The sequence below is a fragment of the Ostreococcus lucimarinus genome, chromosome 1 (genome assembly GCF_000092065.1).
Source record: "Ostreococcus lucimarinus CCE9901 chromosome 1, complete sequence".
Classification (NCBI taxonomy): Eukaryota; Viridiplantae; Chlorophyta; class Mamiellophyceae; order Mamiellales; family Bathycoccaceae; genus Ostreococcus; species Ostreococcus sp. 'lucimarinus'.
In genome coordinates this window covers 358442-385820 of record NC_009355.1, presented here as the reverse complement: position 1 = coordinate 385820, position 27379 = coordinate 358442, and the positions used below count along the sequence as shown (strand labels likewise).

The 27379-nt window shown below is 62.3% G+C and overlaps 19 protein-coding genes across 19 annotated transcripts; 8 read left to right on the top strand and 11 right to left on the bottom strand.

Annotated features, from left to right (window-relative positions):
- Positions 1-213: 213 nt before the first annotated feature.
- Positions 214-555, top strand: OSTLU_28837 (predicted protein; the record flags this gene model as incomplete). Its single annotated transcript, XM_001415778.1, has 1 exon — positions 214-555. The coding sequence occupies one exon, from the start codon at positions 214-216 to the stop codon at positions 553-555; it is 342 nt and encodes a 113-aa protein (XP_001415815.1).
- Positions 556-644: 89 nt separating this feature from the next.
- Positions 645-2284, bottom strand: OSTLU_23881 (predicted protein; the record flags this gene model as incomplete). Its single annotated transcript, XM_001415440.1, has 2 exons — positions 645-2119; positions 2225-2284. 2 exons carry the CDS (start codon positions 2282-2284, stop codon positions 704-706), a joined length of 1476 nt encoding a protein of 491 aa, XP_001415477.1. The 3' UTR covers positions 645-703.
- A 571-nt stretch (positions 2285-2855) lies between these two features.
- OSTLU_13716 (predicted protein) lies at positions 2856-4109 on the top strand (the record flags this gene model as incomplete). Its single annotated transcript, XM_001415777.1, has 1 exon — positions 2856-4109. The coding sequence occupies one exon, from the start codon at positions 2856-2858 to the stop codon at positions 4107-4109; it is 1254 nt and encodes a 417-aa protein (XP_001415814.1).
- A 38-nt stretch (positions 4110-4147) lies between these two features.
- On the bottom strand, positions 4148-5272 carry OSTLU_28834 (predicted protein; the record flags this gene model as incomplete). Its single annotated transcript, XM_001415439.1, has 1 exon — positions 4148-5272. One exon carries the CDS (start codon positions 5270-5272, stop codon positions 4148-4150), a length of 1125 nt encoding a protein of 374 aa, XP_001415476.1.
- A 2016-nt stretch (positions 5273-7288) lies between these two features.
- ARP3501 (predicted protein) lies at positions 7289-8539 on the bottom strand (the record flags this gene model as incomplete). The annotated part of the gene is made up of 1 exon (XM_001415438.1): positions 7289-8539. One exon carries the CDS (start codon positions 8537-8539, stop codon positions 7289-7291), a length of 1251 nt encoding a protein of 416 aa, XP_001415475.1.
- A 180-nt stretch (positions 8540-8719) lies between these two features.
- On the top strand, positions 8720-9139 carry OSTLU_28832 (predicted protein; the record flags this gene model as incomplete). Its single annotated transcript, XM_001415776.1, has 1 exon — positions 8720-9139. One exon carries the CDS (start codon positions 8720-8722, stop codon positions 9137-9139), a length of 420 nt encoding a protein of 139 aa, XP_001415813.1.
- A 73-nt stretch (positions 9140-9212) lies between these two features.
- On the bottom strand, positions 9213-11177 carry OSTLU_28831 (predicted protein; the record flags this gene model as incomplete). The annotated part of the gene is made up of 3 exons (XM_001415437.1): positions 9213-10847; positions 10951-11020; positions 11128-11177. The coding sequence occupies 3 exons, from the start codon at positions 11175-11177 to the stop codon at positions 9213-9215; spliced, it is 1755 nt and encodes a 584-aa protein (XP_001415474.1).
- A 106-nt stretch (positions 11178-11283) lies between these two features.
- On the bottom strand, positions 11284-12450 carry OSTLU_28830 (predicted protein; the record flags this gene model as incomplete). Its single annotated transcript, XM_001415436.1, has 1 exon — positions 11284-12450. The coding sequence occupies one exon, from the start codon at positions 12448-12450 to the stop codon at positions 11284-11286; it is 1167 nt and encodes a 388-aa protein (XP_001415473.1).
- A 487-nt stretch (positions 12451-12937) lies between these two features.
- OSTLU_23879 (predicted protein) lies at positions 12938-14184 on the top strand (the record flags this gene model as incomplete). Its single annotated transcript, XM_001415775.1, has 2 exons — positions 12938-14069; positions 14177-14184. The coding sequence occupies one exon, from the start codon at positions 12938-12940 to the stop codon at positions 14060-14062; it is 1125 nt and encodes a 374-aa protein (XP_001415812.1). The 3' UTR covers positions 14063-14069; positions 14177-14184.
- OSTLU_12103 (predicted protein) lies at positions 14178-15047 on the bottom strand (the record flags this gene model as incomplete). Its single annotated transcript, XM_001415435.1, has 2 exons — positions 14178-14923; positions 14972-15047. 2 exons carry the CDS (start codon positions 15045-15047, stop codon positions 14178-14180), a joined length of 822 nt encoding a protein of 273 aa, XP_001415472.1.
- Positions 15048-15180: 133 nt separating this feature from the next.
- OSTLU_28827 (predicted protein) lies at positions 15181-17173 on the bottom strand. Its single transcript, XM_001415434.1, has 4 exons — positions 17119-17173; positions 16910-16970; positions 16677-16779; positions 15181-16518 (listed from the first exon to the last, which is right to left on the bottom strand). Exons 1-4 carry the CDS (start codon positions 17121-17123, stop codon positions 15353-15355), a joined length of 1335 nt encoding a protein of 444 aa, XP_001415471.1. The 5' UTR covers positions 17124-17173; the 3' UTR covers positions 15181-15352.
- Positions 17174-17276: 103 nt separating this feature from the next.
- Positions 17277-18095, bottom strand: OSTLU_92112 (predicted protein; the record flags this gene model as incomplete). Its single annotated transcript, XM_001415433.1, has 1 exon — positions 17277-18095. One exon carries the CDS (start codon positions 18093-18095, stop codon positions 17277-17279), a length of 819 nt encoding a protein of 272 aa, XP_001415470.1.
- Positions 18096-18237: 142 nt separating this feature from the next.
- OSTLU_28825 (predicted protein) lies at positions 18238-19692 on the top strand (the record flags this gene model as incomplete). The annotated part of the gene is made up of 1 exon (XM_001415774.1): positions 18238-19692. The coding sequence occupies one exon, from the start codon at positions 18238-18240 to the stop codon at positions 19690-19692; it is 1455 nt and encodes a 484-aa protein (XP_001415811.1).
- A 129-nt stretch (positions 19693-19821) lies between these two features.
- On the top strand, positions 19822-20520 carry ClpP2a (mitochondrial Clp protease, subunit of ClpP peptidase complex; the record flags this gene model as incomplete). The annotated part of the gene is made up of 1 exon (XM_001415773.1): positions 19822-20520. One exon carries the CDS (start codon positions 19822-19824, stop codon positions 20518-20520), a length of 699 nt encoding a protein of 232 aa, XP_001415810.1.
- An 81-nt stretch (positions 20521-20601) lies between these two features.
- OSTLU_28823 (predicted protein) lies at positions 20602-21981 on the bottom strand (the record flags this gene model as incomplete). The annotated part of the gene is made up of 1 exon (XM_001415432.1): positions 20602-21981. The coding sequence occupies one exon, from the start codon at positions 21979-21981 to the stop codon at positions 20602-20604; it is 1380 nt and encodes a 459-aa protein (XP_001415469.1).
- Positions 21982-23004: 1023 nt separating this feature from the next.
- Positions 23005-24165, top strand: OSTLU_28822 (predicted protein; the record flags this gene model as incomplete). The annotated part of the gene is made up of 1 exon (XM_001415772.1): positions 23005-24165. The coding sequence occupies one exon, from the start codon at positions 23005-23007 to the stop codon at positions 24163-24165; it is 1161 nt and encodes a 386-aa protein (XP_001415809.1).
- Positions 24166-24458: 293 nt separating this feature from the next.
- Positions 24459-25220, top strand: OSTLU_28821 (predicted protein; the record flags this gene model as incomplete). Its single annotated transcript, XM_001415771.1, has 1 exon — positions 24459-25220. One exon carries the CDS (start codon positions 24459-24461, stop codon positions 25218-25220), a length of 762 nt encoding a protein of 253 aa, XP_001415808.1.
- Positions 25221-25380: 160 nt separating this feature from the next.
- OSTLU_8502 (predicted protein) lies at positions 25381-25881 on the bottom strand (the record flags this gene model as incomplete). The annotated part of the gene is made up of 1 exon (XM_001415431.1): positions 25381-25881. A coding segment is annotated over one exon (501 nt), but the record flags the coding sequence as incomplete, so codon positions are not given.
- A 489-nt stretch (positions 25882-26370) lies between these two features.
- On the bottom strand, positions 26371-27345 carry OSTLU_39977 (predicted protein; the record flags this gene model as incomplete). Its single annotated transcript, XM_001415430.1, has 2 exons — positions 26371-26978; positions 27096-27345. 2 exons carry the CDS (start codon positions 27343-27345, stop codon positions 26371-26373), a joined length of 858 nt encoding a protein of 285 aa, XP_001415467.1.
- Between the last annotated feature and the right edge of the window lie 34 nt (positions 27346-27379).

Below are 27379 nucleotides of genomic sequence, written 5' to 3'. Positions count from 1 at the left end.
CGTCGCCGTCGCCGTCGCCGTCGCCGCGACCGCGTCTGCAGACTCGGTCGCGTCATGCTCGCGGCGGTCGCGCGCCGCGCGCTCGCGTCCGCGCGCGCGACGACGTCGCGCGTCGTCCGGCGCGCCGCGCTCGCGCCCGCGCGCGCGCGCGAGTCGTCGACGGGCGCCGTCGAGGCGGCGCGCGCGCGGTGTCGCGCGTTCGCGTCGACGGCGATGGTGACGGCGACGACGGCGCGCGCGGCGACGGCGACGGCGACGGCGACGGCGACGGCGACGGCGCGATCGTCGATCGGCGGCGTCGCGGCGCGGCGCGCGTACGCGCGCAAGGTCAAGGTCGGGGCGAACGGGAAGACGAAGGTGAAGATTAAGCCGTACTCGTCGTACAAGGGCAGGTTTCAAGTCACGGCGAGCGGGAAGATACTGCGGAAACGAAAGGGAAAGAGACACTGCGCGTTCGCGAAGACGCCGAAACAGAGGATGCGGTTGCGGTCGTCGACGCTGGTGCACGAGACGCTGATGCAGCCGATGCGGAAACTCGGATTTAAGTTGCGTTGAAGGTTTGCGGGACGACGTCGGGAGACGGAGAGGGATTGGGTGTGATTTATGCGAGACTTTTAGGTCGTAGTAGGGAGTGAATGAATTACAAAAGTTTGTTCGTTTGTTCGTTCGTTCGTTCGTTCGTTTGCCAGCGCTAACCGTCGCGTTAACCTCGAAACGCGAGCAAGAGCGCCGGTTTGACTGTGCCTGAATCGAGCGCCGGCGCGTTGGACGACATGATGGACGGCTGGTTCACGATGCGCTTGAGCGCGGCTTTGTACGCCATACCTGGTTCCCCCGCTTGATCGAAAAGCGCAGCTTCGAGCGTGAGCGAGGCGTTTCGAGATAAGCCGTGCTCTTGCTCCAAGTAGCGTGCCACGCGGAGACGAGTGGCGTCGTGCGCGGGCTCTTTAGGTACTCCGCCAGCAGCCGGAGCCGCGGGCTTGGCAACCGACCCCTTCTTAGCAAATGTTTCCGCTAATACCGGAGGCAAGTTTAACTTGGCAGGTGAATCCGTCGCGGGCTTGTCTTCAGCGTCTTCCATCTTCACGTCCTCCGCCGAATTTTCCTCCTTGACCACTTTCTTCACCTCTTCCACGGGCTGAACGGCGACCATGTTCACTGCAGAGGTTCGTACAAGCTCGATCCACTCTACCATCACCGTTCCACACGTCTTTGCAAAGTCTGCGAGCGAAGGATCCTTCACCTTGCTACCTTTTTTCACGGTTTTGGTGATTAACGTTTCCTGCAACATGACTGGGTTCACGCTTTGCTCCTGAATATGCCGAGCGGTTTGCTTCAATCTTCGAACGACGCGGTTGGCGTGCGAATTTGCCTGCTCCACTTTCATCTGCGCCGCAGCCACGGCTTCCTTTGCTTTTTCAAGCTCCAATCGAGCACGCTCTTGTTGCTCTTGCGTGTCCTCGTACGCCTGCAGCCCATCCTCGAGCTCGGTTTTCAACTCTAACAATCTAGGTGTACTCGACGGTACTTTGATCACTGGTTTTTCGATTTCTACCTTTTTCGATTTCGCCGGCTTCTTCTCCGCGGGCTGTTTATCCTTTTTGTCTTCGCCGTCAGCCTTTTTACTGAGCTTGCGCTTCTTGCCGCTCGGCTTCGCCTCCTCCTCCTCGGCGTTCGGTTTGTAATCTTCAACGTCATCATTCGCCGCTTGCGTCTCTTCTTCTCCCGCCACCTCCGCCGGGGCCGCCTCTTCCTCTTCCTCGATGACTTTCTTACGCCCGCCTCCTCCGCGCTTCTTCTTCGCCGCCGGCGCCGGCGCCGGCGTCTCCGCCTCGCTCCCCTCCTTCGCCGCCGTCTCCACGACCGCCTCTGGGGTCGATCCCACGTCCACGCTCACCGCACCGCCACCGTTCTCGTGCGCTCTCGCCTCTTCCAGCGCGAGTTCCAGTTTATCCCTCCCGCGTTTCACCTCCGCCAGCGACGCCTCGAACGCGTCCGCGTCCCACGCCTTCAACTCCTTCTCCGCCACGTGACCGAGGGACCTCGCGCCGAACCAATACACCCTGCGCGAACCCTTCTTCGCCTTGAGCGCGTCCGCGGCTTCGTCATCGCGCAGAATCTACGGCGCGCGACGCGTTCGATGTCGAATTGTCAGTCCGCCGTTCGCGTCGTCGCCTCGTCCTTCGTCGTCGTCGTCGCCGCGCGCGGTCGATCGAGCGCGCACCCTGCACGGCTGCGCCGGCGCGCGCGCCACCTTGCCGAGCGCGATCGCTCCCGGTTCCATCTCGGCGTCGCGCAGTGACGCGAAACCCAGCGCGAAGCCGCACACGATGACGCGCGGCGTCCTCGCGACGTCGTCGCTGCGCCGCCTCGCGCGAGACCTTCGCGATCGATGCGCGGCGTCGCTGTCGACGTCCTCGCTCGCGCGGGACGCGCGCGAGAGCGAGGGGGGGGAGAAATCGCGCGCGCGCGATGATGATGCCGAAATCGCGAGCGCGCAGCGAGGCGCGCGCGAAAGAGCGGCGTTCGTGCCGAGATATCGACGCGATGGCGAGCAAAAAGCGCGCGCGAACGATTCGGGGCGAGGGGCGAGCGCGACGCGCGCGAGGGGGCGGTACGAGGGCGCGTCGGAGGGGTTCGCGTACGGCGGCGAGCGCGTCGACCGGAGACTGAGCACGGAGTTAAACGGTGAGATCACGAGCGCGCGCACGGGGGAGGAGATATTAGAACACGTTCGCGTGCGGTCACATCTATATAATCGGGTGAATTGCGCGACGGCGTGGCACAGATTGGCGAAGAAGGCGCGGCAGCGGTTGTTACCGCGAGCGTGGGAAGCCGGAAGCGACGCGAGGGTGATGGATTTGGAGGCGACGACCAAGCGGTTGCTCGCGACGTTTCAGATTCAGAACTTGAGCAACTTTGCGTGGTCGTGCGCGGTGCTGAAATACAAACCGAGAGATGATCTCTTGGGTTTAGTGGCGGATCGCATGGAGCAGAAGGTGGATGAATTTTACCCGCAAGCGCTGACGAATACGTTGTGGGCGTATACGGTGCTGAAACATCCTCGTGCGCAAAGGTTGGCGGAAATTCTCGCACCAGTGATATTGTCAAAGCTCCCCGAACCGGACAAAGAGTTGATGCAAGCGGAGAGCGCGACGGGAGGAGAGTTCAGCACGCAGACGGTGTCCAACGCGCTTTGGACGCTGTCGTCATTGGGCGTGCATCCCGGATACGAGCTTCTCGATCGTTTGGCGATTTTTGTCGTGAAGTCGTCCCAAAACTTCAAAGCACAAGAGCTTTCCAATTCAGTGTGGGCTTTTGCGCAGTTTGCACACCATCCGGGGAACGAGGCTCTGCGCACTTTTGAACGCTCGCTCCTGGAACGAAGAGAAGAATACACCACTCAAGCTTTGGCCAACACAACCATCGGTCTCTCTGTCTTCGGTGGCTCAGAAGACGATGGCCTGAACAAGCTCTTCAATGACGTCACCCCATCGTGGTTTCGTCTCAGTGAATGTAACAGCCAAGATCTTTCCAATATCACTTGGGCCATCGCTTCCGTGGGAGCGTTTCAATCAGACCTGTACAAAGCTGCCGTGCGCGAGCTTTTCCGCAGGGATTCTATGGATTTCCAGCTGGAGGGATTGAAGATGCTCTTTCACGCGAGGCTGATGCAGCACGATTTCGATCCAGAACGTGAAACTGTGGATGTTGTTTACCCAGACTGGGTGGCTGAGCTCGGCCGCTCGGCGTGGCTTCAACAAACCGAGGACACTCGCGTGAGTACGTTTCAAAAGGAAGTCTTGGAGACGGTCAAAAGCCTAGGTCACGAGCCATACATGGAGGAACTCACGGACGATGGATTACTTAGCATGGATATATGCTTAAAGGACAAGCGAGTCGCCATCGAGTGCGATGGGCCGTCGCACTTTTACACAAACTTGACGGAAGGATTGACGCAGAAAACAAAGCTGCGAGACAAGGCGCTCGCGGTGCGCGGTTGGAAAGTGGTCACCGTGCCATATTTCGAGTGGCAGGTGGAGTGGGGTGCGGGTGCGGTGAGCGCGAAATCATACATAGAAAAAAAATTGCAGGCAGTAGGCGCGTAGGAGCATCGTTTTAGGCAATATCAACACATAGATAATTATCACACTGCGATATTATTCTTGAGCTCGTGCTTGACGTTTTCACTAAGTCCAGTTTGTTCGGAATGCCACGCCATCATGCGCCTCTTCTTCAAAGGTAACATAGACAGCGGCGTTCCAGAAAACTTTTCTTCCTTCACGGAGGGTTTCGGCGTCGGCGGCGCAGCCTCAGCTTGCGTTTGGGCTGGCTTCTCCGCGGGAACCTTCTTCTTCTCGACTTTAGGCTTCTCCTTCTTCGGCTTAGTCTCAACGACGGGCGTTCTAGGGCGCGGTCGTGGGTTGGCGCGATACGCCATGGCTTCGGCTTCGTATCTCGACGAGGTGTCGTCGACGGCTTTGCCGAACGCCTTCAGCATTTCATCAAGCTTCGCGACTTCGGTGACACCAGAAGCTTTTCCACCTACGTCACCACACGCTTTGCAGCGCACGGTGTCGGGCGCTCGAGACGTCGTGCGTGACCTTCCATTCCCTGCTTTTTGTGGTGAGTACTTATCGCTCCAATTCTTCATGCAGCTCTCGTGCGCGATGGCGCCGCCGCTGTCGCACGCGCACGCTCGAATCATTGAACCATACTCTCCATCGCAATCTTCGCATCCACACACGCAGCACACGGCGATGCGATCTTCCTTTAGCAACGCGGCGACACCGTCTATAGTACCAAAATAATCGTCTTTAATCTCGTCGCCTTCGGGCGAGCGCACCGGGGTGGGCGCCGTTCGCAGCGACGCGGCTTTGTCATCCGACGCAAACTCGAGCAACACGACCACCTTCTCGCTCCGACGAACGCACGAAGAGCACTTGTAATCTTTCGGAATTTCTTCCTCGGCGTAGATTCTACAGCATTCGCCGTGCTCCCAAGCCCCGCACGTCTCGCACGCCACCATGAACCCGTACTCCTCGTTGTCGCCGCACACGCAATCAATGATGTCGTCGCCCATGATCCCGCTGTACGCGTACGGATGCTTCTTAGCCCGCACACGAGACCCACCCAATCCAGCTTTCTTCGGTCCCGGCACGCACTTCGTCCCGCGCACCCACGCGTCGAACGCCGCGCTCGCGGTGAACGCCGCCGCCCGATTTCTCGCCTCCGCCTCTGCGTTTTCGCCGGCGCCCACGCGAAACGACATCGTTCGCATCTCCCGCGACGCGTCCTCGTCCTCGTCTTCACCCCCCCCACGCGCGATGACCACCCAAAACTCCGTCCCGGTGCGTTCATTCCGTCGTTTCGCCACGCACGCCGTCGTCGCGCGTCGTCCTCGCTTCGTCGTCGTCGTCCCTCCCGCCTTCTTCATCGCCTCTCCGACCCCTCTCGCGAGCGCCGCCGTCATCCCGGCGTCCCTCACCACCGCATTCGCTCTCGCTCTCGCGTCCTCGTCCTTCGCGCCGCGTATATCGCACCGCACCGCGCCCACGCGCGCGTTCGGCGTCCTTCGCTCTCGCTCCGTCGACCCCCGCCCGCGCGCGTCCCCGAGTCCCTCCACCTGCGCCGCGCTCCACAGCTCGATCCTCGCGTCGACGCAGTAATGATGTTCCCCTCGCTTCCCCTCCGCGTGTCTCGCGACGATCATCGCGCGTCGCGCGCGAGAGCCGTCGCGCGCGTCGTCGCGCCAGGGCTTTCGCGCGCGCGCCGTCTCGACCCTCGCGCGCGTCGCGCGCGCGTCGTCGGGCGCGCGCGCGTCGCGCGATCGCCGGAACCGCGTTCGCGCGCCGCGCCGGCGCGCCGGGACCCGCGCGCGCGTCGCGTCGCGTCGCGGTGTCGCGCGACGCGCCGTCGCCGCTCGACCGGACAGTTGGACGCGCGATGGCGTCGGCGTCGTACGCCGCGCTCGACGACGGCGACGCGCTCTTGGCGGCGCGAGGCGACGCGCGCGAGGACTCCGCGCGCGTCGACGCCGGCGCGCGACGCGCGACGTCGCGCGCGAGCGACGAGAGCGACGAGAGCGACGACGACGGATGTTGCGCGGGGTGCTGCGGCCTCGGCGGCGCGCGATGGCGCCGGAGGCGCGCGCGCGCGGCGGAGACGGAGCGCGCGAACGCGCTGGAGGCGCGACGCGCGGCGAGCGAGGCGGCGCGCGCGCGAGAGCGCGCGTTCGAGGCGAGCGCGGCGGGACGGGCGGCGAGACGGGCGAGCGCGAGCGCGAGCGCGAGCGCGAGAGCGGAGGAGGGACGGCGCGCGCGCGAGCGAGACGCGGACGCGGACGCGGCGAGAGATTGGGCGAATTAGCGACGCGCGCGGTCGCGACGCGCCTCCAGCGCGGTCGCGGGCGTCGTTGTAATTTTAGTCGGAGCGCGCGAGACGCGCGGCGCGAAGCCGCGAAGCCGCAGACGTCGACGCGCGCGACGCGCGATGGGCGGGCACGGCGGACTGAACATCCTGCCGCACAAGTCCTGGAACGTGTACGGCGCGAAACAGCGCGCGCGCGTGGCCAGGGACGAGGCCGCGGCGCGCGAGGCGCGAGAGGAAGCGGCGAAGGAGGCGTTGGACGCGTCCCGAGCGGAACGTTTGCGCGCGCTTCGCGGCGCGGCGACGACGACGTCCGCGTCGACGATCGGTGCGAACGACGCGCACGTAAACCTTTTCGCGGAGGAAGAGGCGGCGGCGCGCGCGACGGGACGGACGAGAGATGGAAGAGAAGAGAGAGGGGACGCGCGCGAGGACGACGGGACGCGCTTCGGCGGACGCGGCGTCGGTCGGGACGCGCGGACGCCGTGGTACGCGAGCGGGGTGAGAGAGAGAGAGGATGCGAACGATGATGCGTACGCATCACTTCCGTCGCGAGTGCGTAGGCGACGGGAGGAAGAGGAGGCGATTCGAGCTACGAGCGACGCGAAGTTAAAGTCGAAGTCGCGGCGGTTGACGCCCGAGCGAGACGACGAGAAGAGGCGAGAGAGGAACGATCGACACGAGAAGAAGAGGCATCGCGAGAAGAAGAAATATCGAAGGGAAAACGATGATCTCGAACGACTTCGGAGCGAGCGATTGGAGCGGGAGAGGAAGGAATCGACGCGCGAAGCTGCGCTGTTGAACGACGGGCTCGAGACGAAGTATTGCGCTGGGTACGGACACGCGAATAAGCGTGGGCGTCGTTAGCTCAGGGGCTTAACTTAGAATACACACTCTAGACGTTAACAACGTAATTGGTTTAGATACCTCGAAACACGGGATTCTGCCGAACGACGCTCGCGCCCTTTTCCTCGTACTCGGCTTTGGTGACGCAGCTCGAGTAAAAACCGGGCGTGGACGCGAGTACGCTTCCACCGAACCAAACTGCGGTGCGCTGGAAGTTGTGCGTCACGACCTCGACTTCGACTTCTTTCGACTCGAACGTGGCGCCTTTCGTCGTCGCCGCTATTCGCCCGTCCACGAGCCTTTTGACGTCGCGTTTGATGCGCTTGCCGAATCCTTTAAACATCGTGCTTCCGCCCGAGAGCACAATGTTACCGTACAGATTACGTCTGGTATCGATCGGGCTCGACGCAATCGCCTGGTGCACTAGCTCTGGTAACGGGGTGATGTAGTCCGACGAGTATATCTCGGGCTCGAAGAAGACCTCTGGGGCGAGAAATCGTTCGTAACCGACATCCGCCGTCCACGTGTCGCCGGTTTTCCCCCGCACGCCGTGTATTTGCACCACGTACTCGCCCGGCATGCGCTCGTGCTGCAAGAACTCTTTCACAACATCTTTGCACACGTAGCAGTAATCCTCCTTAACCTTTCTCGCCACCTCCATCGCGTCCTCCGGCGGCACGCGTTCGCCGCGCTCTCGCATCAGATATTGTACAAACGTCGTCAAATCTCTCCCCGCCAACGGCACGCTCTTGATCGAGCTCCCCAACACGTACCCATCACTCACCGGTATCACGTGCGTCACCCCATCCCCGATATCAATCACCGTCCCCGTCAACGCCGACGCGTACTGACTCTGCTTCTTGCTCGCTATGCTCGCCGCGAGCGCCAACACCGCCTGCACGCCGATGTACATCCCCGGCGCGTTGAACGATTCAAACATGATCTCCGCCGTGTACTCTCGATTCTCCGGCGGATTCAACGGCGGTTCGGTCAACAAAAAGTAGTGATCCTCGGGATCGCACCTCAGGTATCGACAAATCGACGCCTCCCAAAACTTTTCCATGTGTTCCCAATTCTCCACTTGTCCGTGTCTGATCGGCCATCGCACGTCTCTCGACCCACTCAGCGCCATCGCTTCGTCACCGATCGCGAAGTCTAAGTCATCCATCGCGCCCCGCCGCTTCGACGCGCTCGCGGGCGCGTTCTCGGCGACGCAGGTCGGGATCACGTGCGTCGGATTGACATTTTTGGCGAATCCCATCTTCGTGTACCCGGTGCCGTTGTCGATCACCACGGCCGGGCGCGTGTGCGCGTCGCTCGACATCGCGGAGCGCGACGCCCGGGCGCGGTTCCCGCGCGCGAGGACGCGTCGTCGTCGTCGCGCGCGCGCGTGTGGCGGCACGGACGGATGGTCGAGGTCGCGACCGAGCGCGCGCGCGTCGTCACACGCGCGCGCGCGACCGAGCGCGACGACCGAGCGCGCGACCGAACGACGCGACGCGCCATGTTTCGCAACGTCGAGCGCCTGCGCGCGGCGCTGGCGAAGATGCCGGACGCCGCGCGCGCGAGCGTGAACCCGGCGAACGGACGGTTTCGCGCGCCCGAGTTCTCCGGACGCGTCGTCGCCGAGCTGCGCAAGGCGGCGATCGCGAACGGGTACGAGTGGACGCACGATAAACCGCGCGGGACGCAGAAGACGCTGACGCGACCGGGGAAGGGACACAAGTGCGATCGCGAAAAGCCGGCGAGGGAGGCGGCGCGGGCGGAGGCGCTGGCGAAACAGCCGGAGCTCATCGCGGCGTATAGGGCGCGGATGCGAAGCAAAGCGAAGGGATTGGATAAGACGTGGGATGATTTCGTGCTGACGAAGTCGGAGAAGACGCTGAAGATTCGGATGCAAGATCAACAGGGCGGGAAGAAGTAGAGGTTTGAAGAACCTAGAAAATGTTTGTAGCGTAGCTATTGTGTAGGATTATACAACGACGAATGTTCGCGTATTACCTCATCTCCTCCGCCGCCTTAATGGTCCAAATGCTTCCTTTCGATGAGCACAAGTCTGAGAGGACTTTGGTGTAGGTGTGCTGACTGGGCGCGCCGTCGCCGAGGGCGTCCATGATTTCGGAACGCTTGACAACGCCGCTCTGCTTGTAGAGCAAACCTAAGATTTTCCTGCGAAGAGGGTCGATCGCGGGGTCGTTCACGGATACCAGAACGCAAATACCCTCGATGCACGCGATATCACCGTCGAACATCCCCAGAAGTTCGGCTTGTCGAAAGTATGCGCACGCCGCGACGTCGGGGGCTTGCGTCAGCAAAAACGCGCGAATGTCCGCCAAGCTCAGGTGGGTCCTCTTCTCAAACTTCGCGTACACGAGCGAGCGAACGGTGGTGAGGCGAATTTGTGAGACGTGTGGCGGTACGCTCGGCGTCGTCAATTCGTTGGTGAGCAACGTGATGTCGAGGGATGGCGCCAAGGCGAGCCACGATTCCATCTCTCGCGAGACGACGTCGGGGAATTCTGCTTCGAACGCCTCGTCGGTGGCTTCGTTGAACTCGAAACCATCTGCTGCGCTACCGTAACCTCGAGGACGAGAGAATTCTGCGAGAACTTCGCGACGCATCTTTGCCAACGTTGGATCCGATTTTGTGCTGTTACGCTTCAAACAGTTGGATACCAACTCTGGTTTGACGTTGCGCGAACGCGCGAACTGAAAGAGCGCCGAGTCTCGCATGTTTTCCCAGGTCACGTTCCCACCGCACCGCAGCGTGGACTTGGCCACCCAATTACCTTGCACCAAGTGTGCGCTGTCTTGAATCACCGCGATCAATTGTTCAGGCTCTATGGGTTCCGTCACGAATTGACGAATCCTGCTAAATTTCATGCACGACTTTTGACCCTTGGCGAACAACGCTCGAATACGTCTATCGAGCGGCAGAGACGCGAGCTGAGACTTGCTCAACCCAGTTCCATCGCCCAAAGTGTTGGCATTTTCGTCCTCGGGAGCGACGCGTTTGCTTCCGCTCACAGGGCACATGACGTCGAGGTATTCTCTCGCCGTCACCGCCTGTCCGCACGACTCGCCGTGCGTCGTCGTCACGTACGCCTTGACGAACTCTGTATCCGCATCTCCCGGCATGGAGGGCTGCAACGGAATCCATGCCTCCTCGTGCTCACGCTGCCGCAAAAACGCGTGCGACTGCACTCGCATTTCCGTCTGTTTCGCCGTCTCTCGTCGTCGCACTTGCACCTGAAGAGGCAGCAGCATGCGTTCCTCCTCCTCTTGCAACTCTCGCTCCTCTCGCGCCGCGTCGTGCGGTTGCCTCGCGCTATCCGCCGCGTCCAAATGCTGTAAACTCGGTCGCATCTGATAAACCGCCTCGATCGGCGTCAAATACATAGCCCCGTTATGTATCGTGCCCACGACCACTCCGTCTCCGTGCGCCTCCGCCTTCGCGCTCGAGCTCGTCAACAGCAGCGAAGAAATTCGCGTGTGCTCCGCCGCGTCCTCGTCTCGATTTCTTTCGCTCTCCTCGATCGGCATCGTCATCTCTAGTTTCGCCGCATCGGGTTTATATCGCACGCTCTCCACGTTCGCCACGTCGTACGGCCGATCGGGCGGTCGCAGCGGGTACTGCGTTCCTCGTCGCCGTCGCGGCGTCTCGTCAGTCCCCATCGATCGCTCTCTCGCTCGCCTCGCGCGCGTCTCGCGCGCGCTTTCCGCGCGGTTTTCGCACCTGAATCAGAACCATCTCTCCGCCATCGTCCGGCGGGCGATTAAAGTACACCGGGATCGTCTCGACGACGCTGCGTCCGTCGAAACGCGTCGTCAGTCGTCCGTCGTCAGCGGCGGCGGCGGCGTCTCTTTCGTCGTCGGTTCGCGCGCGTCGTCGCGTTCGCGTCGTCGCACGCACGGATTATCGTCGTCGAGCTCGGGCTTGATGTCCCCGCGGCTCGCGCGCATCGCGAGAGGCGGGCGTCGCGCGCTGACGACGGCGCGTCGCGCGAATCGCGGGATTCGCGCGGTGTGGACATTTGACGTTTGACATTTGACGTTTGACGCGGCGACGCTACTGGCGATGGGACGCGAGGACGTCCGGGACGGCGCTCGGACGCGAGGTCGAGGCGCGCGGCGACGCGGTGGCGGCGACGCGAAAGAGGTCGCGCGCGCGAGCGTCGGCGATGTCGGCGTCGGCGAGGGCGGCGAGCGCGCGGCGACGCGCGCGCGCGGCGACGAGGGCGGGCTCGACGTCGAGCGCGAGGGCGTCTCGCGCGGAGGGATGCGCGGCGATTTCCTCGGCGAAACGCGCGCGATGGCCCGCGGTGGACAGGAGGCGATAGACGGCGACGCGAAGGTTGACGAAATGGTCGCTCTTGTTCGCCAAGGCGGTGGAGATGATGTCGCCGAAAGATTTTGAGCCGCACGCGGCGAAAATCGCGTCGGCGAGGATGGACTCGGCTTCGTCGTCCAGGATTTCTTGTTCGCCTCGTTCGGCGCCGAACACGTTCGCCAACGCGTGCAATGCGACCACTTGCGACTCGCCGCGTCCTCGCAGCGCGCTGTCGGCCGCGGTGAAGACGACGGTCTTCGTCGTCTTGACAAAGTTTGTCGCGACGATCGCGTTCGTCAAGCACAGCTCGCCGGCGGCGTCGACGACGGCGTCGCGAAAATTCGATTCCTGGGCCGTCAGCACGCGCGCCATCTCCTGAACGAGCGCCTCATCGCTCGTCGCGCAAGTCGCCGCGATTCTCGCACCGACGATCATGGCGCGCGTGCGGAGCGCCGGGTCCGCGGTTTCGTCCAGCGTCGCCCGCACGAGCGCGTCGCCCAGCGACCCCACGCTCTTCAACCCTCTCGCAGCCGCGGAGGACGATTCCGCGACTTCGGCGAGAATCTCGAGCGACGCGAGAGACGATAATAAATCCGGACCATCAATCTCACGCACGCACGCGTCGAGCGCGCCCGATTTCACCACGACGCTCGCCGCGTCCTCGTTCGCCGCCGCCGCGCTCGCGGCGAACGCCAAACCGCGCACCTTCGCCTCGCTCGTCCCACCCTCCCGCGACGTCTCCTCCAGCACATCCCCTAAAACATCTTCCAGCATCTCTGGAAACCGCGCGCACAGCGCCAACAGCGCCCCGCTCGCCGCGATCGCCGTTCCCGTATCCTTTTCTCCGCACCGCCGCGTCGTCGCCGCGCGCGTCGCCGCCGCCGCCGCGCGCGCCCCCTCCTCCATCGTCGCCCGTTCGTACACCCCTCGCACCAGCGCGCACGCCGTCTCCACCGTCTCCGCGTCCTCGAACCCTCTCTCGAATCGCATCGCGAACGTCGCGTCGTTTTCGTCGAACGCTCGCGCGAGCGCGTCGACGCCCGCGCGCGTCTCGCCGAGCTTCCTCGCGAGCGCTCGCGCCGCCGCCGCGTCCTCCTCGCCGCCGTCCGTCGTCGACGCGCGCTCGAGCGCTTCGAAAATGTCCCGCCACGGGTGCGCGCGCAGGATGGCCGTCGCCGCGTCTTCGCTGCGTCGCGTCGTCGTCGTCAGTCGACCGAGCGCGCCCGCGCGCGAATCCATCATCGCGCGCCGTCGCGCGCCGTCGCACCTGGGCGTCCCGGGAACGACGAGACAATCGCGCGCGAGCGCGCGCAGGCTCTCGGACGCGCTCGCGCGCGACATGTCGCGCGCGCGCGTGCGTGCGGTCGCGGTCGCACATCGCGACGGCCGGACGATGTCGCGCGCGCGGTCGCGCGGTCGACGCGCGCTCGCGCTCGCGCTCGCGTGCGCGTGCGCGTGCCTCGCGTCGCGCGTCGCGCGCGCGCGCGCGTTCGACGACGCGTGGTTGGACGCGGTGGAGGACGACGTCGTCGACGAGCCGCGGGGCGATTTTGAATTCGAAGGCGCGACGCACGACGCGGCGACGACGCTCGAGGACGAGGACGACGACGCGCGCGACGCGTTCGAGGACGACGCGGCGGCGGTGATGCGGGAGCTCGCGGCGGCGGCGGCGGCGGCGGACGCGCTCGAGGACGAGGACGAGGGAAGGGAAGGCGCCGCGGTCGAGAGCGACGGCGCGACGGAGGTCGAGGACGCGGACGCGAGTGAAGACGCGCCCGAGGCGGCGGCGGCGGCGGCGGCGGACGATTCGAACGACGTCGAAGCCTCGGCGGTGGATTGGGTCGAAACGATCGAAACGGTCGAAACGGTCGAGGAAGAGGAAACGCCCGCGGCGGCGGTTGAAGTCGTCGAGACCGCGGACGAAGACGCGTCCGTCGAGGACTGGGCCGCGGCGGCGCCCACGGCGGCGTCCACGGCGGAGCCGACGGAGGCCGAGCCGACGGACGAGACCGCCGCCGACGTCGAAGGTGCGATGGAACTCGTCGAAGACGCCGACGAAGACGCGGACGATAGCAATGAAGGTTTCATCGGAGGTTTATTTTCACGCTTCGGTGGGAAGAAGGACGCGCGCAAAGTCGAAGTCGAGGAGGAAGCGCGAGACGAAGCGATCGACATCGCCGAAGCCGTCGACGAACTCCCACCGGTGCCTGACGTTCGCGAACCAGAACCGGAACCGTCGCCCGAGCCGCGTGCGATCGAACCGGTCGTGGAATCAGAACCAGAGCCCGAACGAATCGCCGAACTGGAGCCTGAACCCGTCGTCCAAGTAGAAGTCGCGCCGCCGAAATCCGAAGAACGCGAAGACACCGAACGTCGTCGCTTGCTCGAAGCGCCTCAGGCGCAACAGCAACAGATCGAAGAGCCGCCCCCGCCGAAACCGGAAATCGTGTATGTGGGCGGGTACTACAAGAGGAGTAATCCTTGGGCAAAAGGTCCGCGCGTAAAAGTCGTCGACTAACGTCGAGTTTTTGTAAACAATATTCAAGTCTTCAACGAGAAAAATACGCGCGCGACGAGGACGAGGGCATCTTTAATGAATGGTTGTGTGGTATTCCAGAGATAAAACAATGCGTTTACATCACCATACCACCGTCGACGTGGAGCGTCTGGCCGGTGATGTACGCCGCCGCCGGGTCCATGGCGAGGAACTTCACCAAACCGGCAATCTCTTCCGGTTGACCGTAGCGGCCGGCCGGAATCGTGGTGAGAATCTTCTTTTCCAACTCCTCACCGAGCACGGCCGTCATGTCCGAGGCGATGAAACCTGGGGCGATGGCGTTGCACTGAATGTTACGACCCGCGTATTCTCGCGCCACCGTCTTCGTCAAGCCAATAACACCCGCCTTCGCCGCGGAATAGTTCGCTTGACCGGCGTTACCGGTCACACCAACCACCGAGGTGATGTTGATGATGCGTCCCGAGACCGGCTTCTTCTTACCCATCGCCTTCGTCGCCGCTTGCGTGCACAAGAACACGCCCGTGAGGTTCAAGTCGATAACCTCTTGCCACTGTTGCAGCTTCATGCGCATCATGAGCGTATCGCGCGTGATCCCGGCGTTATTCACCAAGACATTCACCTCGCCAAACTTATCCATCGTCGCCTTGAACAGCGCGTCGACGTCTTCCGGCACCGCCACGTTGGCCTTCACCGCGATCGCGTCCCCGCCCGCGGCTTTGATCTTCTCGCACACCTCGTTCGCCGGTCCTTCGCTCGCCGCGTAGTTCACGACCACGCGCGCGCCTTGTTGACCGAGCGCCAGCGCGATCGCGGCGCCGATCCCTCGCGACGCGCCGGTGACGACGCAGACGGGACCCGAGGCTTCGGCCCGCGGGACGACGAGGGCGCGCGCGGCGCGCGCGACGCGACCGTGCTTGGCGGCGCGCGAGGCGAATTTCGCGACGGAGCTGCGCGAGGCGAGCGCGCGGGCGGCGACGGTGGACATATCGAAGTCAAACGCGAGCGTGGAAGTGGCGATTGCGAGAGGAGGGATTTGAAGGTTTATCCACAGCGTCTGACGCGGGCGCTTCTCGAGGCGCGCGCAAAGTCTCGCTTAATCATCGTTTGTCGTTTACATATGTTGCTCGAAAAGGCATCGATTGTGTCCTACGCTAACCGTGGGTGTCTAGAATGCGCCGAAACGCGAGGCAGAGGCGGCGAGACGAAACGCGCGCCGTCGGTTGGTTGGTCGCGTCGAGAGACGCGCCGCCGAGACGCGCGAGAGAAAACCGCCTCATTTGATCGCCTTATTTAATATGCCCCGTCCTCGTCTTCGTCGTAATCACCATCATCGTCCACAGTGGCGTCTTGGTACTGCTGGTACTCGGACACCAAATCGTTCATGTTAGATTCAGCCTCAGTGAACTCCATCTCGTCCATACCCTCACCCGTGTACCAGTGCAAGAAAGCCTTGCGACGGAACATCGACGTGAACGCTTCGCTGACGCGCTTGAACATCTCTTGAATCGCGGTAGTGTTACCGACAAAGGTGGCGGACATCTTAAGACCCTTGGGAGGGATGTCGCACACCGAGCTCTTCACGTTGTTAGGAATCCACTCCACGAAGTACGCCGAATTTTTGTTTTGAACATTCAAGAGTTGTTCGTCAACTTCCTTGGTTGACATGCGACCGCGGTAAAGCGCAGAGGCGGTGAGGTAGCGGCCGTGACGCGGATCGGCGGCGCACATCATGTTTTTGGCGTCCCACATTTGCGCGGTGATTTCCGGCACAGAAAGCGCGCGGTACTGTTGCGCGCCTCTGGACGTGAGCGGCGCGAAACCAACCATGAAGAAGTGCAAGCGCGGGAACGGCACCAAGTTCACCGCGAGTTTACGCAAATCAGCGTTGAGCTGACCCGGGAATCGCAAGCAGCAAGTGATACCGGACATAACCGCCGAAATCAAGTGGTTCAAGTCACCAAACGTCGGGTTCGTGAGTTTCAGCGTGCGGAAGCAGATGTCGTAAAGCGCTTCGTTGTCGAGCACGACGCACTCGTCGGCGTTTTCGACGAGCTGGTGCACGGAAAGCGTGGCGTTGTACGGCTCGACCACGGTGTCGGACACCTTGGGCGACGGTACGACAGAGAACGTGAGCATCATGCGATCGGGGTACTCTTCGCGAATCTTCGAGATGAGAAGCGTCCCCATACCGGAACCGGTACCGCCTCCGAGCGAGTGCGCCACTTGGAAACCTTGCAAGCAGTCGCATGATTCAGCCTCTTTTCGCACCACGTCCATCACGGAATCGATCAACTCCGCACCTTCGGTGTAGTGACCCTTGGCCCAGTTATTCCCCGCACCAGTCTGTCCGAACACAAAGTTGTCCGGTCGGAAGATTTGTCCGTACGGTCCCGAGCGCACGGAATCCATCGTCCCCGGCTCGAGATCCATGAGCACGGCGCGCGGCACGTAGCGTCCTACATCATCGCATCGCGTCATCGCACATCTCGTCAGTCTCTCTGTTCGTTCGTTTTCCTCTCACCCCACCGCTCGCGCTTCGCGCGCGCGTCTCTCGCGTCCCGCTCCAGTGACATATAGCCGTTAGCGCCCGCGCCCGATCGAGCGCATCACGTACCTCCGTTCGCTTCGTTGTAGTACACGTTCACGCGCTCGAGCTGCAAATCAGAATCACCGATATACGTCCCATCGGCCCCGATCCCGTGCTCGTCGCAGATAACCTATCGCGCGCCGTCGTCGTCGTCGATCGTTCGCGTCAGTCGTCGATCTCGCGGTCGCGACAGATGACGTGAAATCGCCCTCGCATTCGCGCTCGCGACGGTCGAAGCGCGCGCGCGAGGCGTGACGTACCTCCCAGAACTTCGCCCCGATCTGGTTACCGCACTGGCCGCCCTGGATGTGGACGATTTCGCTGTTCACGAGGGAAAGATTACGCGCACATTCGTCAGCGAGCGATCCAACTTCAAACGTCGCGGGCGCGGGATCGCGGTTTCGACGCGCGCGCGCGCGCGTCGACGCGCGCGCGTCGACGCGATTGAATGAAGAAAAAGTCGACGCACCGCATGTCTACGACGAGAGGCGCGCGTTCGGCGCTCGCGCGGCGTCGCGAGGTCGAGTGTGCGGATTGTTTGTTCGAACGTCGTCCCCCTGGGGCGTTTTCGATTTTGATTGGCAAAAACAGGGCGGTGTACGCGAGAGCGGGCGCGCGCGCGCCTATTCACTCGCGATCCCGCCCACGCTCGAGCGCGCGATGCATGACAGACGCACTCAAAGCGTTTATGACGCCGAGTGCGATTAAACCGACCCTGGCGCGCCGCTCGAACGCGGCCAAGACGCAGAGCGAGGCGAAGACAAAGGCTCGACCGAGAACGGTGCTGCGGTAAAACGATTCGGCGCCGAAACCTCGAAGTTCGTACAGCGGCGTGCCGACGTAATACGCCCCAAACGTCACGCAAAGCACTCCAAACACGCGAATCCACGCGCTCGTGATGTCTGCGGCGTTAAACAGGATGGAAAACGTCGCCGCGGGCGCGACGAGCAACGCCAAACCGACGGCGCCGATGTACGCGCCCGTCAACAGACTCGATCGCCGCACGCTCGTCGACGTCGAGCAATCTCCTCCGACGTTTTCATCGCATACGACCACATCCACGCCGTCCGCCGCCGCGCGCGCGACCGCCGGCCGTCCAGTCGCGTCCTTCGCCGTCGACAACCGCCACCGCGCGCCGCCGACGCGCAGCGCCGCCGGCCGCATGTCGATCGCCCGCACGCACGCGTCTGGTTCGCAAGCCTCGACTTCACCCAAGAGCGAGCCCCAGACGGTGACGTCGCCGCGCGTCGCGCGCACCGCACCGTCCCGCTCGACGTCCCCGCACACCAACACATCGCCGTCGTGTTCGACGCGCTCTCCAGCGCGCACCGTGCGCGAAATCACGAGCGCGGGCGCGCGCGGCGGCGTCGAGGCCGCCCGCGCGCGACACCGCGGCGACGCGCGCGCGCGCGTCCCGGAGGCGACGCGGGCCGCCGCCGCGCGCATCCGTCACACAGTGGCGCTCGGCGTCACGTCGCGCGCGGTGTCGTCGCGCCGCGCGCCGCCGCGCGCGCGACGATCGCTCGCGCTCGCGCTCGCGGCTCTGTGCGTCGCGTTCGTCGCGCGCCGCGCGCGCGCACCGCGCGCGATGGGCGCCGGAACGTCGACGAAGGATGGCGGAGTGGATATCGATGTCGTCGCGCCGAAGCGCGTCGTGTCGTACGCGCGCGCGAGCGGCGACGCGGCGACGAAGTGCGAGCGCGTGCTCGAAGACTTGCGCGCGGGCGCGCTGGACGACGCGACGGAGCTGGACGTGTCTAACTGCGGGCTCACCGAACTGCCGGACGCCGTCGGGCGACTGACGCGCCTGGAGTTTCTCAACGCGGGCGGGAACGCGCTGCGAACGTTGCCGGAGAGCATCGAGAATTGTCGCAAATTGAAGCGGGCGTTCTTTCTGGGGAACGCGTTCGAGCGCGTGCCCGAGGTGCTGGGACGGTTGCCAGAGTTGTTTATGGTTTCGTTCAAAGCGTGCGCGGTGCGAGAAGTGAGCGAGGACGCGCTGGCGCCGAGTCTTGGGTGGTTGATTTTGAGTGATAATCAAATCGAACGGTTGCCGGCGTCGCTCGGACGGTGCGCGCCGATGCGAAAGTTGATGTTAGCGGGGAACAAGTTGCGCGCGTTGCCGGAGAGCATGCGGGAGTTGAAGAATTTAGAGTTACTCAGACTGGCGGACAATCGCTTTGAAACGTTTCCGAGTTGGATATTGGAGTCGCCTCGACTGAGTTGGTTCGCCGCCGCCGCGAATCCCGCGACGGATACGATCGGAGATAAAGCAAAGACACGTGCAAATTCTGCAGACGTGGTGACGGTGGATTGGTCCGAGCTCGGCGTGGCCGAGGACGCCGAGCCGCTCGGTAAAGGCGCGTCGGGCGCCGTGTATGCGGGACGATGGAACGGCGAGACCGTGGCGGTGAAGGTGTACAACAACGCCGCAAAGACAAGCGACGGGCGCCCGGAAGATGAGATGACGGCATCGGTGCTCGCGGCGACGATTAAGAGCGAGGGTACGATCAAGACAATCGCGCGATTTCAACGCGGCGATTCGCGAGGCTTGGTGATGCAATATCTTGACCACGCTTCGTGGAAGGACCTCGGGAAACCTCCGAGCTTTGATACAGTGGCGAGAGATACGTACGATGACGATGTTCGATTCACGGCGAAAGAAATCATGGCTGTCGCGCGAGACGTTGGTTCGGCGCTTCGAGAGTTGCACGCGATGGGCGTCGTCCACGGCGACGTCTACGCGCACAACATTTTGCACGTCAAAGAATCTCCAGGCATCGAACCACGCGCAAAACTCGGCGATTTCGGCGCCGCCTGGTTCTACGAAAGAGATTCATCGAACGCACGAACGATAGAACTCAACGAAGCGCGAGCGTTCGGCGCCGTGTTGGAGGAGGTGTGCGCGAGGCACGACGGCGTCGACGGCGTCCATCCCATCGCCGCGCTCGCCGCGCTCGCCGCCGGGCTGCTCGGCGAGCGCGGCAGTCGTTTATTATTCGACGACATCGTTCAGCGCATCGCCGCCATTCAACTCGACTAGCCCGTAGTATTTTAATTTAATGTGTTGAGATATTTCGCCGCGCGGCAGTTCAAAACAGTTATGCGAGCCAATTAATCAATCCGTACACCCGCGCGCTCACCTCCGTCGCGCGCGCGCTCAGAAGCCACGATGTTTCGAAACGCGCTTCGTGGTGCTTCTCGCGCGCTCATATCGCGCACGTCTTCGCACCCATCGCGCATCGCGCACCCGCGAACGTACGCCCTCGTGCCGATGGTGCTCGAGCAAACGAACCGTGGCGAGCGCGTGTTCGACATCTACTCGCGCCTGCTCAAAGAGCGCATCGTTTTCGTGAACGGACCGATCGACGACAACGTGTCCTCGCTCACGGTGGCGCAGCTGCTGTTTCTCGAGAGCGTGAGCCCGACGCAGCCGATTTGGATGTACATCAACTCCCCGGGAGGAAGCGTGACGGCTGGATTGGGGATTTATGACACCATGCAGTACGTGTCGCCGCCCATACACACGCTGTGCGTGGGACAGGCGAGTAGTATGGGGTCGCTGTTGCTCGCGGCGGGCGAACCGGGTCAAAGGAGAAGTTTACCGCATTCGCGCGTGATGTTGCATCAACCGAGCGGAGGGGCCTCGGGGCAGGCGAGCGATATCGCCATTCACGCGCAAGAGATATTGAACGTTCGCCAGAAGCTCGTTCAGATTTACATGAAACATACCAAGCAAAATTTCGACTCGATCGGCGTGACTCTGGAGCGTGATACGTTCATGACTCCTGAAGACGCTAAGGAGTTTGGACTCATTGATGAAGTCATCGAAACCCGACCCGCGGAGACGTCTCCGGTTTCCGGAGAATAGTCTTCGTTTTTACTTTAGAGTAGTTTAACCTGGTTCTCTTATAGAACTGCGCTGTAATGTTGCCTTATGTGTCTTATTTCATCACGATTTTATCGACGTGCCTAAAACCTCTTCAAGGCGCTCGCGTTGAGTCTCTTTAGCAGCGATGCCTTCCGTAGGGTCTCGCCATTTCATGCGCAACACGTGCGTCGATCCTGATGCGCAACCGACGAGAATGACTGGCGCGTCATGCGCGTATGTCACGCTCACCGCGGCTGTTTTATCGTCTGTGATTGAAAGTTCATGTTTTGGCACCACCGAGGAGGATGCCAAATCCCAAATCTCGATCGTCCCGGCGTCCGTCACCAGTGCGAATTCTGTCGCGCACCATGGGCTCCAGTCCACGGCATTGATGGGCTGTTGGCTGTACTCGATCACAACGCGAGGCTGAATCAGGCTCGATGCTTTCAATCGTGATGATGCCTCGTCGATGGACGCAAATGCGTCGTCGTCTCTTTGAGTATCATCGAGAAAAACGCGCACCGTCCAATCCGCAGAGCACGTCACGAAAACGCGTTCGTGGAACGGATTGAACTTGATCGCGTACACAGGACCGACGTGTGAGGCGTACGAGGCCAAGTATTGATCAGAGTACGACAAGGAACATTTGTGGATTTTCCCTTCCTCCGTTCCGACGACGTAGTACTTTGCATCCGACGAAAAGTCCAGACACATCACCCCGCTGTGCTGAACAAGATCCCCCCCGCGCGTCTCACTCGCCTTCGAGCTCACGGCTCCATCGTTCTCGACACCCGGCGGCGACCACCGCACGGCGAGCACCTCCGTCCCGTACAAGCCATCGCGCAAATCCCATCGCATAACTTTGCCATCCGTCGACGCCGAGACCAGAGCGGTTACCGTATCCACATTCTCTTCGTCTTCGAATCCATCGGTTGCTTTCACCGCAACCCACGTGACCGCCCACACCGGATCGCTGTGTCTTTGCTCGCTCGACGTGATTTGACCACGTCGAGTCGTCGTCGTCATCGTCGTCGAATCGCTCGTCGTCGCCGAGCCATCGCGCGACACAAATTCTCCAACGTCGTAAACGAATACTTCACCGTCGTAACACCCCACGGCGAGTAAGTTCGGATCGCGACGCGACCAATCTATGGACATCACACCACTTTCGAGTCGTAAGACGCACAGGGGTGCTTCCGATCTAATCGACCAAAAAGCCAGCGCGCCCTTTTCACGCGTTTCCCGATTCGCCCCCGCAAAACTAAACTCGCCGTACGCGACGCACACTAGGTCTCCCCATACCGGATTTAACTTCACGCTCGACACGTTCATCCCTCGCGTTTGCTCGCACGTTAGTATCGTGAGCGCGCTCAGAGCGCTCGCGTCGTCGTCGCTCGGACGTAAACCGCGATACTTCAAGCAATACTCCAATCGCTCGCGTTCTCGCAGCGCGGATTCCATCGCGCGTAAAACGTTCACGCGAATCTCCGGCGCTCGCGACGACGACGCGCCATTAACACTATCATCGTCATCGCGATCACAATCGAACTCATCCGCTTGCACCACGCGCACCTCCCGCTCGATTCTTTCGGTCAACGCGTGCGCGTCGAAGCGCAGCGCGCCCAACGTTTGCGCGCTCGCGTCGTTCACTCGTACGCGCGCCGCGCGTCGATCTTCAACCCTCGCCAAGTACGCCAAATCTCTTGCGCGCGCATCGCCGTCGTCATCGCTCGACGATTCGCTTTCAGATCCATCCGCGCGAACAATCTCAATCGTCGACGCGCGTTCGCGTTCGCCTCGACTTCCTCGTCCTCGATCGCGACGCGCGAGCGCATCTTGCCCTATCGCGCACTCCGCGCTCGTCGTCTCGCTCGTCTCGCTCAAAACCGTCTCGAACGCGCTCACCGACGCCGTGAGCGACGGTCTCGGCGCGCGCGCGTCCGCGCGTTCCCGCGTCGTCGTCGCTTCCGCGCCGATTGATCTTCCGCCGAGCGGTCGCGGCGTCACCTCGCGCCCGTCGTCGTCGAACACCCGTCGCGCGCTCCCCGCGTCGTCGACGCTCGCGCTCGCGCTCGACCCGGGCGGTTTCGCCGCGCGCTTGCGCGCGTGACGCGACATCGCGCGACTAAAACTGGCGCGCCAGGCGTTGACTCGCTCGACGCGCGCGAAAGGCGTTACTTTAATAAACGCTCGAGTCGCGCGCGCGCTCGGGCGCACTCGACGACGCGCGCGCGGACGCGGCGCGAGAGGCGAACGGCGATGGATCTCGACGACATCGATGCCGCGCTCGACGCGATCCCGCTCGAGACGTGGGAGCCGACGCCGTCGCACCGACGCGCGCGAACTGAACGACGAAGGGCGGAGTGCGAAGCGTTATTCGGACTGAAGGCGCCGACGAGCGCGTTGACGGCGATGGCGACGAGCGCGGTGATCGTGCGAGCGTTGACTGCGCCGCACGCTGACACAAGGCGTTTGGAGCGCGCGATGGTGGCGGCGGAGGCGCACGAGCGCGAGTTGGGTTCGGGGGCAAAGGCGCGGTTCGCGGACGTCGGGACTGGGATGCGGATGCGGTATCGCGAGTACGGCGGCGATGATCGCGTCGTGCTCGTTTTGCACGACGTCGGGGAGTGTGGAGACGTGTATTGTGGTATCGCAAAGTCTTTGAGTGAGCGCGGGTATCGGGCGTACACGATCGATTTGCGTGGACACGGCGAGACGACGTGGTCGCGCGAAAAGCGATACTCGCCGAGCGATTTAGCCGACGACATCGAGTCTTTCATCATCGAGCTCGATTTATACGTTCGACCGTTGACGATCGTCGGAATCGGTATGGGTGGCATCGTCGCGACGATGGTGGAAAACAAGAACCCGAGGCTGGTCGCGTCGACGGTGCTGGTGGAATGTTCGCCGCTGGCTCCGATCGACGCGTTTGCATTCCACCCATTGCAAGCAGCGGCGTTTGAGGACGCGGTAGGTGCGGTACACGCATTGTTATCGCCGTCTATCACCACAAGTGACGTGGACCCGGAGCGGCGTAACTTGAAACACGTGTGCTTGCGCGCGCTTTGCACGATCACGCGCGGTTCGCGACGCGACGATGGCGCAGAGGCGCTATGGCGCTGGCGAATGGATCCTGAGTTTTATTGCGAGTACGACGAAGACTCAGTGTGGAGATCGATCGAAACTGTGTCGTGCCATTTCGCAGTTGTATACGGTGAACACTCCTCGCGCATCGACGCGCGCGACGCCGAGCTCATCGTCAAAGCGGCTTCGATGAACGCCAAATCGTCGCGCGCGTACGTCGTCGCCGGCGCCTCGCGTTTCGTCGTCGAAGACGCGATGGCAGATACGCGAGACATGATCATGTACGCCCTCATGCGAGCTGACGACGATATGTTGGTGAAGAACAAACAAGCACGAACGCCAGAACTCCTCGGGATCCGTCCACTCCCGCAATACGCCACTTTGGAGGAAGCGATGAAGGCGCTCGCTCCGCGCCCAGTGCCGACATCCGCCGTCGTGGAAGAAGCCTTACGCGACGCTCGCAAAGATGACGAGTGCGAGAGCGACGACGACACACATCGATTGAATAATCGCACGAAACTCATACAAAACGATCCAGAATACTTCGGGTTCGTCGGATGAATCTTGGAGACGGATCGAGCGCGGCCGACGCCGCGCAGCGCCGCCCGAGCGTCCCGCGGCGTCATAACGCACCGCGCGCCGGACGCACGACGCGCGCGATGCTCGCGACGCGCCTCGCGACGCCATGTGCGAACACACGCGCGCGTATCACCTCCTCGACGCACCACCGCGCGCCGTTGACGCGTAAATTTGCTCGCAAAGTCGTCGTCCCGCTCAGGGCGGCTGAGACTTCGGGACAAACTGAGGAAGAATCCACGTCGTTCAAGCCAGCGGATGAGATAAACCTCGACGGCATGCGCAAGGAAACGCAGCGACGCATCGAGCGCGCGCTGAAGAAGGTGGGCAAGGCGACGACGAAACTTCGCGTGGCGCGAGAGACGGTGGAAGCGCTCATGGCAAAGGAGGACGCGAGCGAAGCCGAGTTAGCCGCCTGTCCGGACGTCGACGCGATCGCGAGCGATCTCACGAGTTGCAAGACTGAGCTCAATGATTTAAATGCGTTGAGTGACGTATTGCGTGGGTGTAAGAGCGTGAATTCGCCGATGTTCGTCGATGACGCGTACGAGCGCGCGAAGGCGTTGCGCGTGGACGACGCGCCGCCCGCGCGACCGCCGCGAGTGCCAAAGGTGAAAGGGCCGAGGTCGGATAAACCGAGGATGCCGTACTGGACGTTCGTCAGCGTGGATGGGATTGATATACGCGTCGGGCGAACGTCCTCAGATAACGATAGCGTGAGTTGTGATCCGCAGTGTCGCGACTCGAGAGACTGGTGGATGCACGCGGCGGGGTGTCCGGGATCGCACGTCGTCATTCGATACACCGGAGACGATTTACCGAAGGAAACGATGATAGACGCGGCGGTTTTAGCGGCTGCGAATAGTAAGGCCAATCAGGTCGGGCGCGCGCCCGTGTCGCTAGTGCGATGCCGGCAAGTGAGTAAACCACGCGGCGCCAAGCCTGGACTGGTGCAGTTGAGCGGCGACGTGCGCACGGTGACTGTAAACGTCAAAGACGAGGCCGCGCGCTTAGAACGATTGATGACGACGAAAAGTTGAAGGAAAGTGATAATTATTTGATAACAACTTGCATATTTGAACAGAGAGCAGCGTACACTAGTAATTACAGCGTGCGGCGATTCGTGAGCGCTCACCTTGTTCGCGCGGCGGGATTTGAAATTTTCTTGTCCTTGTGCGTGCGAACGATTTGATTGACTGGTATGTACGGCACCCACTCTTCCGGTGGATTTACGAACCGTCCATGGCGCGTATACATGCACATGTTCGCCACCGTCGGCGCCGTGGGCGTCGTTCGAAGCCGCATCCCGCTTTGTGACAACGTTTTGTCGCCCTTCTTGTTGTTGCACTTCGCGCACGCCGTGGCGAGATTCTCCCACGCCCAGGGCCCACCTTTCGACGCCGGCACCACGTGATCGACGGTGAGATTCTCACCCTTCCCACAGTACTGACACCGAAACCCATCCCTGATGAAGATATTTTTTCTATGCAACGAAATCAAAGGCGTTTTGTGACTCTGGTGCCTATTGTAAGATCGCGTGCGCACCACCGCCGGCACGTAATACGCCTCCTCCGCGCTCAGCGCCCAAGGCCCGTCGTAGTAACTGATCACGTCCACCTTCATCATCATCTGCAGCACCATCGCTCGCTGCCACGGCACGATATCGATCGTCTGATACCCGACGTCCAGGACCAACACGCGTTCGTCGCTCGCGAGCTCCAGCTTTCCATCCGTCGCTTCCTTGACCAAGCTCGTCGGCAGCGCGACCGCGTTCGCGTGCGCCCCGACGCTTCGCGCGTCGTCCCCGCGCTTCGCCGCGCGTTTGCGCGCCGCGGGGCGTCGATTTCCCGCGTTTCCCGCGCGCTGCGCTCGCATCGTCGCGGCGACGCGCGACATGTTCGCCAAGTTTGAAATTCGTCGCGACGCGTCGTTCGTTTCGACGCGCGCGCGCGCGAGAGAGGCGAGACGAACGCGCGCGCGCGCGCGCGGAGTTCGCGCGCGCGCGACGATTCGCGATGGGACGCGCGACCGGCGCGGTGGTGTGCGGGACGACGATGAATGATGATTCTCGGGCGCAACTGTTTTTAACCGTCTCCGGCGGTCCGGCGCCACGCGCGGCGGATGGGAACGGAACGGATTGGATTGATTGGACGCGTCGCGTTACACGCGCGGCGGACGGCGGTGACTAAACTACGCGGATGGAACGCTCGTGACTTGGGCGTCGGCGGCGAAGTCGGCGCCGCAGGTATCGCACGACGATCGACGTTCGCAAAAGATGCTGAGGCACACCGAGCACACGAAGCCGACGCTCACCGGACGCTTGTGGCAGAAACAAGAGGCTCGAAAGTCGACGCCGCGCGCGGCGGGGAGCTTGAGGTGAGAGCGACTGCGCATGTCCAGGGCGGCGGTGGAGAGGAGGTATTGAAGCAAACCGGCGCCATGCGTGGGCTTTACGTAGGCGCCGCGAGTGATGTGCGCGGCTTGTTGGAGAAACGGCAAATCGTGCTCGCCGAGCGCGAACGCGTCTATGGGTATTGATTGTCGTTGCGCCGAAAATATCGCGTTCATCATCGAGATGTAATCCGTGGGATTGTCTTGAGATGCTTGTAAGCACAGAATGCGCGGTCTGACTCGTAAACCGGCGGCGGTTTCCAGCGTTTGCGCGCGGTTGCAGTAACACAGCGCCAGACTCAACGCGCCGGCGAAAGGCGACGACATCGCCGCGCGCGACGATGGGGTCGCCGTCTTCGTACGCTTCTTACCCGTCGCACTTGCCGAAGCGTCTCCAGCGTTTAACTCTCCTAACCGCGTCAACATCGTCGGTCCCGCTTCCGTTTGCAACGGATCCAAGCCGCCCACCTTGTTCGTCCAACGCGCGTCCTCCGCGTCCTCGGCCTCGTCGTCGATGGCCCCACCCAACGGCGACGTATACAGATAATGGCATCCATCGTCGTGCACCGCGATCACCGCCGCTCTATTTTGCTGATTCAAAGCAAAGAAACTATTCAGAAACACCGTCGTGGCCTCGAGCACGCTCGACAACCCGTTCGCCGCCGCGGTGCCGTCTCCCTTCCCCTCGCTCGCCGCCCAGTACCGCGGGTTCGTCTCCACGAGTACAACTAAAAGTGACTTATCGTCCGCCACGTCGTCTTCGCGAGCCGCCATGATTTACTCGGACGACGCGCCGTCTCGTCTCTCT

Coding starts and splice junctions, on each gene's coding strand:
- OSTLU_28827 (XM_001415434.1), bottom strand. Junction 16,780..16,909: donor TCGGGGCGAAGTTCTGGGAG/GTACGTCACGCC, acceptor GGCGCGCGATAG/GTTATCTGCGACGAGCACGG. Junction 16,519..16,676: donor CTACAACGAAGCGAACGGAG/GTACGTGATGCG, acceptor GCGATGATGTAG/GACGCTACGTGCCGCGCGCC.